The 9,806-nt window shown below is 44.4% G+C and overlaps 1 protein-coding gene across 1 annotated transcript; it reads right to left on the bottom strand.

Annotated features, from left to right (window-relative positions):
- Nucleotides 1-5,368: 5,368 nt before the first annotated feature.
- LOC126234690 (uncharacterized) lies at nucleotides 5,369-7,400 on the bottom strand. Its single transcript, XM_049943431.1, has 2 exons — nucleotides 7,037-7,400; nucleotides 5,369-6,304 (listed from the first exon to the last, which is right to left on the bottom strand). The coding sequence occupies exons 1-2, from the start codon at nucleotides 7,330-7,332 to the stop codon at nucleotides 5,443-5,445; spliced, it is 1,158 nt and encodes a 385-aa protein (XP_049799388.1). The 5' UTR covers nucleotides 7,333-7,400; the 3' UTR covers nucleotides 5,369-5,442.
- Nucleotides 7,401-9,806: the final 2,406 nt, after the last annotated feature.

The raw sequence follows: 9,806 nt of genomic DNA, 5'->3' as shown, positions 1-9,806 counted from the left end.
ACAGACTTCTTGATACTGTTCAATGAACAAGGTCAAGATTTGCGAATGTACTTCAACAAAATCTTGAGATCTGTATCTGCTTCTGTGGCCGGTGCTACTTTTCTGTAATGTAAGGGGAAAGATTACAGCAATTCCGATTCCTGCGCATCGATTTGACAAGGTGCGGCAGATGCATCAAAATCAGAGTCTGGGCCAAAGGGAAGGGGCGTCTGCATTGCCATGCTTTGCCGTAGGCCTCTACACAATTTCATAATGATACTGCGAAAGCAACAAAGCCCAATGTTCCAATTTTTGAGCAGTGCGTGTAGGAACCGGCTTTGACGGATGGAACTAGGACTGCAAAGGCTTGTGATCTGTCACTAAAGTGAACTTGCGACCATACAAATAGTGTTGGAATTTGGTCATACCATGCACAATAGCGGGAGCCTCTTTTTCAATTTGAGGGTAATTGCACTGAGTTTGAGTTGACAACTTTGAGGCAAAACAATAGGTCTACCTCGTGCACCAATTCTATGCGGAAGCACAGCGCCGATTCTGTAGGAAGAAGCGCCGACTTACAAAACTACTTGCTTGGCAGGGTCAAAATGCAGTAAACATATGTCACTAAGCAAGGCATTTTTGAGTTTCTGAAAAGCTTCTTGAGAGTCTTAAGTCGACACAAAAGTACATTTTTGCGGCGCAAGCGATACAATGGAGCCGCGATCTGGGTGGCATTCGGTATGAACTGAATGTAGTATGTCATCTTGCCTAGTACTGACTGGAGTTCAGACTCACTGCGAGGAACAGGCAGGTCACGGACTGCAAGCAAATGAGTTTGAAGGGAGTGCACACCCTGACTGTTTATCACGTGACCTAAGGACTATAGTTCAGTTTGGAAAAAGTCACACTTTTCGAGACAACACTTGAGTCCTGCTTCTGACAACATTCGAAAAAGAGGACGCAAATTGCCAATGTATTCCCCTGGTGTACGACCTGAGACGACAATATCGTCAAGGTAGTTGGAACAAAATGGCACTTTAGCAGTCAGCTGTTTCAAGTAACGTTGAAAAATGGCGGATGCGGCAGCACTGGCCAAGGGCAAACGCAAATACTTGGACAGTCCTAGGTGTACTTACAACAAACACTCTCTGTGATTCTTCATCCAATGGAATTTGCAAGAAGGCATCATGCAAATCTATCTTAGAAAAGCCGCATCCTGCACCAAGCCTTTCCATGAGTTGGGTGTTTGGGGGGGGGAGGAGACCAGACAGCGAGGTCATCGGTCTCTTCGGATTAGGAAAGGACGGGGAAGCAAGTCGGCCGTGCCCTTTCGAAGGAACCATCCCGACATTTGCCTGGAGCGATTTAGGGAAATCACGGAAAACCTAAATCAGGATGGTCGGACACGGGAGTGAACCGTCGTCCTCCCGAATGCGAGCCCATTGTGTTAGCCTGCGCCACCTCGCTCGGTTGTCCATGAGTTCCTCAGGGCGAGGTAACGGGTAAGTGTCAACTATTGTCTGTGGGTTGACTGTAGACTTGAAGTCAACATAAATGCAAATGCGACCAGAAGGCTTAGACTGTAAAACGAGAGGACTTGCCTGTTGATTAACTTGAATGGGAGCAATTACACCATGATCTTGCAATTCTCTCAATTCACTGGCTACTTTGTCTCTTAAAGCAATTGGAACGCGGCGGGCCGAAAAAACTTAGGGTGTGCATTGCCTTTCAATGTAACATCCGCTTCACAACGTTTTAGCTCATCAGTGTGTAATCTGTGGAGATGGTGATTCGAGAATGTCAATCAGCATGCAAAACGTATATGAGTAGAAATATCGTAATACAAATTTTGTATGGCTTATGACAGGAAGATTCTGTAATCATAGATATGAATCAATATTCACAGGAGAACAATGCTTTTAATATATTTTACGAGTTACAGATGCATACTCAGAATCAGTGTGGACTTTATCAAAGATGGAAAAGGCAGTTGAACAGAAGATGAATCAGTTATTACAGATAGAGATGAATCGCTGTCCAGTAACCCCTCAAACGAATCGTGCGGATGACTTTTATAACAGGCAGTTGAAGACGTGACTAGGGTAGCATGGTATACACCAAATGGTTCAAATGGCTCTGAGCACTATGGGACTTAACAGCTATGGTCATCAGTCCCCTAGAACTTAGAACTACTTAAACCTAACTAACCTAAGGACATCACACAACACCCAGCCATCACGAGGCTGGTATACACCACTATTCAACACCCCCAGATGAAACTAAGTATTGCGGAACATTTTAACGCATTGATAAAAACCCAGATGTGGATGTGTACGACTCTTCCTTGCTCATACAAGTGGACTGATATAGTCACACGAACAACTGAGCGGTATAACAGAACTGTATTTGAACGTTAAAGATGAGGTCATTTGACATTCACCGAAATGGACTTCTATACATGACATGCAGTCATACCGAAATACTGGAATCTCGTAAACAGAAATGTAATATATGTGATTTCCTCCACATTTCCAACTACACGACAGCACTCGAGAAGTACCTACCTACTACACTGGTCGCCTGAGATTTTCGTGGTATCCGAGGTACAGTAGACGAATCCGAGAGAACACGTTTTAAACGATAACAAGTACTAATGAGCAGAAGTTCAGGATATTTGAACGAAGGCCGGCCGCGGTGGCCGAGCGGTTCTAGGCGCTCAGTCCGGAACCGCGCGACTGCTACGGTCGCAGGTTCGAATCCTGCCTCGGGCATGGATGTGTGTGGTGTCCTTAGGTTAGTTAGGTTTAAGTAGTTCTACGCTCTAGGGGACTGATAACCTCAGATGTTAAGTCCCATAGTGCTCAGAGCCATTTGAACGAAGGGCTCTGCACAAAATTTATGATGCACTTCAGGATAAGAATAATATCTGGAGAGCTAGAACGAATGCAGAGTTGGATTGCCTCGTACAAGGAGCTGATATTCTAAGTTTAATAAAAAGTAAGAACAGAGCCTGTCCACGACATGTTCATGGGATGGATACAGTAAGAATGACTAAAAAGGATTTTGGATAAGGAGAAATTGGAAGAAGACACGGTGGAAGGCAACAAAAGCAGTAGACAGACCACGTGAAAGAAGATATAAAGTCTCTCAGAGGATTCTAGAGAACCTCTCTGGAGAGGGCAGAATGGAGGTAAATTCTTGAAGTTACAGTTGTAATGCCAGAAGAAGAAGAAGGGGAACGAGGTAGCTGGCAGTTTCTGCACTTAAGAGTTAAAGAGAAGCTGTATATTAGGTGTGTTTCTCGTAGTGTGTGGCATGCGACATCAAGGAAATACGGCAACTATTCAATGGCTTGGGTTCCCATTCGCACACAACAGTGAGCTGGATATTTTGTCTTGCTATGTAACAATGCTTGTAAATCATCAGACTTTCCTTTATCATAGTATACCTGTTAGGAAACCCATCAGATATGGTAATGGTAGTCTTTTAGAAAATCTGTCAATAGAATTGCACATTCCATCTTATAATTATTGCGGGCTGGGAAAGAAGCTTGAAAAACGACTAGCATGTGGTGACAGAAGATGAAGCTTGGAAGGGCAACAATATGTCATACACCACAAGTAAAAATGAAGCTCGACGTCACACTGTAAATCGAATTTTAGCTGATGAAGCTATGGGTATATGTGGAAGAAGAGACAATGGTAGAGGGCAGTTCACTGCAAGATTCATCGTTGATTGAACTATGCACACCATACTTAAATTGGGTGCTATGATGAAATTTTTGTAATAAGTTACGAGAGCCACCCACAAGCAGTAAGAAAACCAAAGAGGATTTAGAAGAATGGATTCAGTCATCACTTTCAACCAGTAAATGCGCCCAGATGCAGAAAACGAAAAGAAGTTAAAATTCCACGAGTTCTGCCAATACCTTGTGTAGTAACCACAACCAACAGCGGGAATGCCTTGGGTTGCGAATCGGAGCCGCCAGGCGGGGAAGCCGCCGGCGGTGGAGCACGCACCAGCGGGTAAACACAGGACGAGTCGGACGACAGACCAACGACAACTGACAACAACCGACCACGACCGACTATGAGCGCCACAACGAGGAAGAGATAAACAACGGAGGCTTGTGGAAACCACAACACCAAACACCAAACGTAAATCCACTCGGAACCAGAGCCAGGCAAATGTCAACAACAAGCAACGACCAGAACGCAGTACCGCCGTGATAGAAACGAAATCCAGGAACGCAGTACCGCCGAGATAGAAACGAAATCCAGAGCGAGTACCAGACTGGCTGGACTAGGTTTTTTTTTTCTTTCTTTATCGTATTTCAATTCCCCATCCGGGCGGGCTGGCAGCAGCATATGCGCTGCTCTTCAGCCGAAAGACATAGAACAAAACAATAGACGACATTTAAAAATAGCATAGGAGAGAATAAGGTGAACATAGATATAAAAAAGGGGGAACATCATGGAAGGCAATAGACAAAAAATGGGGTGACTGTAAAAAGGAGATAAAGAAAACTGTTTAAAAGTAGCACACACAAAAAGCCACACACTGCGACGATTAAAAGAACACAAGGCACAGTATGACTGGAGCAAGGCAGCGTTCACACTGCCGGCCGGGCCGAGCCGAGCCTGGCCGGGCCGCCGCCCGCTTTGCTATCAGACACATGGTTTTGAATTGCGGTGTTCAGACTGGCGGCCGGGCCGCGCCGACACGGCGTGAGCCTCCCGGAGCCGAGCCGACGACATTCCGAATGTTTAATATTGCCGGCGCGAGCCGACCGCAGGCGCGAGCCTGTGGAGCAGCACTACTGCTTCTGCAGTACACGCATCACACGTCTCCCTTCTGCTTTCATCACAAGTGTGACTGCACACGTCTTTTATTTTAAGATGTTACCTCACATTTCACAATAAGTGAGGAAAAATTACGTTTATTATAATGATACATGCGAAATTACTTTTATTTCATATATTTAATCTACATGCATTTACAACAATAGCTTGCCAGCGTTCGCGGCATTGCCGCCACTGAATAGTTCGCATTTACTTGTAAACGGAGGCAGATATGAGTGTCACTGAGGGACGGAAATGTGTCCCTACCAGATGACAATGCATTGTAAAGTCATGTTGTGGCACGTTACTATATAAGCTGTTGTCTGTGACATCTTTTTGCGATGTTCTTACTTTAATGGATGCAGAATAACATATACATGACATTAACTTGTGTCCATCAATTTGGTATCAGAATTTCGGCTAGTATGACAGTAATGATGCAGTTTCCAGATTATGGAACGAAGTAACCAAGGAGTGTGTTTCAGATAGTACGCACAAATATAAATTATTTTCCTTTATAATTTTATTTGTTTTATTTACAGTGAAATGAGATACAAAAAAATACAGTAAATAGCAAAGTAATTTCAATTCCAAAATTTATTTGAGAGGTTTTTCAATTATTTTAAGTTGCATTTTTAACGAAATATTCAACAAAAGTGTTCCTGACAGTTTTCGAACGTAATGTGGAATTTCTGTTGAATGTGGCACCAGCTGTCTGCATATCAGCATTGTTACAAAACTTTTCAGCTTCAACATTGCATCCTTCTCTGTCAATGACAATATTATGAAGTAGACAAATGCACTTGACTATGTGATCAGCTACGTCAACGGATGTTTCAATTTCCTTCCTCAGTAGTCTCCATTTATTGGTCATTATACCAAATGCACATTCAACAACTTTTCTTGCTCTGGAATGCATATCATTGTATAGAATCTTCTCGTTGTCCAAATTTCTGCGAGGAAAAGGTCTCATCAAATTCTCTAATAAGGGGTAAGCTTCATCTCCCAAAATGACGTACGGTAGTTCCTGACACATTCCTTCAAGTCTTGTTGGTGGCGGTAATAACAGCTCCCCATTTGTAAGTTTCTTATATAACATACTTTCTTTAAACACGCCTGCATCAGACTGTTTACCGTAGGCACCAACATCCACAGCTATAAATTTGTAATTTGCATCAGCAACTGCTTGGAGTACAATCGAATAATACTGTTTGTAATTGTAAAACATGCTGCCAGAAAGTTTAGGACATTGGACACGTATGTGCTTCCCGTCTATACATCCAACACAGTTTGGAAATCCCCATCTCGTATGCATTTCACTGGCAATTTCTTTAAATCGAGAAACAGTTGGCGTTGGTAAATGAATGGGGGCAAGTGACTCCCATATGGCCATACAAACGTCTTTCACCAACACTGATACGGTGGACACTCCTAATCGGAATGACGATGCTAGTGCATGAAAGGAGATGCCAGTGGACAGATACCTGAGAAAAAAAATCGTAAAATGTGTTACTCAAGTGTGGTGTTGGGCGAAGTTTTTACAGTTTTGTTTGCACAGTAGATATATACTTAGTCAATGTCATTTCATAGTTATACAACAATAAATAATTAAAGAGACATTTTCTTGCATCCTTCTATATTCTTTCAATTAAAATAATGAAATCGAAATGCAAAGACCTGAGAGACAGTTACAGAGAATAACTTGTATAACTTGGCAAAATAAGGTCATGTGATCCAGGGAATAGTATATTAAAATGCAATTCCACTCGGGCTTTGTTCTGTCATATGATTTTCCTAAGTTCCAAGAGCTATGCACAGTTCCTTACCAGTGGAAATAGAACCACTGAGTCAAAGGGCATATCAGTCTGTCTATCTTACAAGGTAATGAAAAGAATTCTGTGAGGTCATCAGTGGCTCCACATGATGAACCATCACCACTGCCAAGCGCTGCATCATGAAGAAAAACGAAGAAAAAGTTGGAAAATTCTGAAGGAGTGTATCTGCGATTCTTCGTTGAAGGCACAGCAAGACATTACCCAAAATGACGAAGCTAATTACTTACTGATGATTCCCAGGAGTCCCATAAACTCTCTTCCCCTCAGAGGTAAGCTTTTGTGAAATTTAAAATACAAAAGCATGACTACAATTAATTGGAGGTAGTGAATGCTGCACAAAGTTCTACTGCAAACCAAAAAGTGTGTACTAACGAATCTTACCTTATCGTTATACACAATTTTTCTTCTGCTGTTATACTTCTGCGAAAATTTGTGTTCTGTTTCGAAATTTTGTCTTGAATGTTCTGCAGCACATACTGAAATGTATTATGATTCATTCTGTAATATGAATAAAATTTTTCAGGATAGTTTTTAAGTTCTTCATGTAAAGAAAAAAACTCTCCTAAATGTCTGTCGCTATTTATGGGATGAATCCATAACCTCCTAGTTCTTCTGTACTTCAAAACTCGACGAGTAACTGCAGAGTCAAAACAATACCAATAAAAGAGTGAAGACATTGTTCTACACGACAGCACACACTAGCCAAAGGCGAGCAACTGTTGACTGCAGCTGCGTTTTCTAGTGACTTGCTTGTCAGCTGTCGAAGGGTGGGGATTTTTTTTTAATTTATTTATTTGGCCTTCGGCAACTAGCAGCCATTTAGCCAAAGAGTAGGGATTACCTTGACGGTGCAGCGCAGCCCGCCAAGGAAGGAAAAAAATAATGAAGAACAATGAAACGCACGTCTGTGTCGATCTACAGTAGTTTCATTAACTCTCCATTATTTTTTTTTTCTGTCAAAGTAGACAACGAGACTACAGAATTGCGCTTCAGTTTCTGCAGTAAACGTATCACAAATCTCCAGTTTGTTTTTGTGATTAGTTTTACACCACTGATCACTAGTAATTAGTTTTTTTCTGTCCTGCATTATATGACTACATTAAACCAAGCTGTAACCGCTCGAACTCCGTGGCTTGCGGACGCGGCACTGACGCCACTGAATATCTCGCATTACTTGTGACCAGAGACAGATATCAGTGTCATTATCATTTCAAAAACTTTTTGGTACTTTTAGCTACATTTCATACGCAACAATGTATGGTCTAAAACGGATCTAACAGTAAGCTACCCGCTACATAACTTTTTCACTACAAGATCTGTAAATCAAGTGCACAACGTTGACAAATAGCATCATTTAACAATGACTGTTAAGAAATACGAAAAGATAAATGATTCAATACGAAGCTAAGATGTTACACTAGCACGTGTACAAAAATCAGATTTTTTAGCCGCATAATTTCTTCAAAATCGGCTGGGAAGCGTTACGAAACTAAGAAATCACGCGAAACGAAAAGTAGACTTTTTCTTTTTTCACGACGTAAGTAACGCTTTTAAGGAAAAAATGAGTTCATAAAACGATGTGGCGCAGTCTTATATACCTCTAAGAATTTTTAGAACATGAAAATCGGAGAAGCGGATTTTCCCCCATTCCGCCGACCCGGCTCGGCGCGGCGCGCAGTGTGAATGCCCTACACGTCGGCCTGAGCTGGCTAGGCACGAGCCGAGACAGTACGCGTCAGCCCGGCCCGGCCCGGCCGGCAGTGTGAACGCAGCCGAGGGGAAGAGATGGGGGAGATGAGGGGGGGGGGGCGCTGAAGAGGGCCAGGTAGGGAGGGATGTGGGAAGGAAAGAGGCAAGTATGGGGTGCAGGGTCTCAGGGGAGGGGGGGATGGAGGAAAATCCGCTCTGGGAGAAGGAGGGAAGAGGAAAAAGGGGGCCCTGGGGAGGGGGGGGGGAACAAGGCCAGGTTATATTTGGGAGGAAGGGTAGATGTCACGGCGAAGTTCGTCATCCGGGAGGGGGAGGCGTTGGAAATTGCCCTGATGAAGGAGATGGAGGGTGTGGCGGTGGAGAAAGGGAGAGATACAGCGATAGAGGCGCGGCAACGGGTGGGGGGTGGAGAGGAAGGAGGAAACCAGAGGGTGGGGGGGATCAAGCCAGCGGACAATGTAAAGGATGCGGAGGAACAGGAGGAGGTGGGGGAAGGGGATCAGTTCATACAGGAGCCATGTGGGGGAAGGAATGCAGATACGGAAGGCAAGGCGGAGCGCATGGCGTTCAAGGATTTGGAGGGCCTTGTAAAAGCGGGTGGGGGCGGAGATCCAGGCAATGCTGACATAACAGAGGATAGGACGGATGAGGGATTTGTAGGTGTGGAGGATGGTAGAAGGATGCAATCACCATGTCCGGCCAGACAGGAGTTTCAGAAGGCAGAGGCGGGAATGGGCTTTCTGCTGGATGGTCTGGAGATGAGGGGTCCAGGTGAGGTGTCGGTCGAGGGTGAGGCCAAGGTATTTCAGGGTGGGGGTGAGCTGGATAGGACGACCATAAAGGGTGAGGTAGAAATCATGGTGGCGAAAGGAGCGAGTGGTGCGGCCTATGATGATTGCCTGGGTTTTGGAGGGGTTGAGACGGAGGAACCACTGGTTACACCAAGTGGTGAACTGGTTAAGGTGGGTTTGGAGGGTACGTTGAGACCGTTGAAGGGTAGGATAGAGAGCCAGGAAGGCGGTGTCATCAGAATACTGGAGAAGGTGGACTGGTGGGGGTGGCTTGGACATATCAGCTGTATAAAAGAGATAAAGGAGAGGGGAGAGGACAGAACCCTGGGGGACGCCAGCTGTGGGATAAAAGATACGGGAGTTGGTGTTGTGGAGGGTGACATAGGAAGGACGGTGCAAGAGGAAGGAAGCGACCAGACGGACAAAACTGATAGGCAGGGCGTAGGTTTGGAGTTTAAAGAGGAGACCGGGATGCCATACACGGTCATAGGCATTTTGGAGGTCAAGGGAAACAAAAATGGCGGAGCGACGGGAGTTGAGCTGGAGGGACAGGAGGTGAACAAGGTTGAGGAGTTGGTCTTCAGCAGAGAAGGAGGGTCGGAAGCCACACTGGGTAAGGGGGAGGAGGTGGTGTTGAGCAAGGTGCTGAT

Source organism: Schistocerca nitens, chromosome 2 (assembly GCF_023898315.1).
Source record: "Schistocerca nitens isolate TAMUIC-IGC-003100 chromosome 2, iqSchNite1.1, whole genome shotgun sequence".
NCBI classification, from domain to species: Eukaryota; Metazoa; Arthropoda; class Insecta; order Orthoptera; family Acrididae; genus Schistocerca; species Schistocerca nitens.
The sequence above is the reverse complement of the archived record's forward strand: the minus strand, read 5'-3'. Positions and strand labels throughout refer to the sequence as shown.

Excerpts from the sequence above, each read along its gene's own strand:
- LOC126234690 (XM_049943431.1), bottom strand. The coding sequence starts at position 7,332 with ATGTCTTCACTCTTTTATTGGTATTGTTTTGACTCTGCAGTTACTCGT. Across the intron at positions 6,305-7,036 it reads AAATTGTGTATAACGATAAG|GTATCTGTCCACTGGCATCT; the intron begins GTAAGATTCGTT and ends TTTTTTTCTCAG.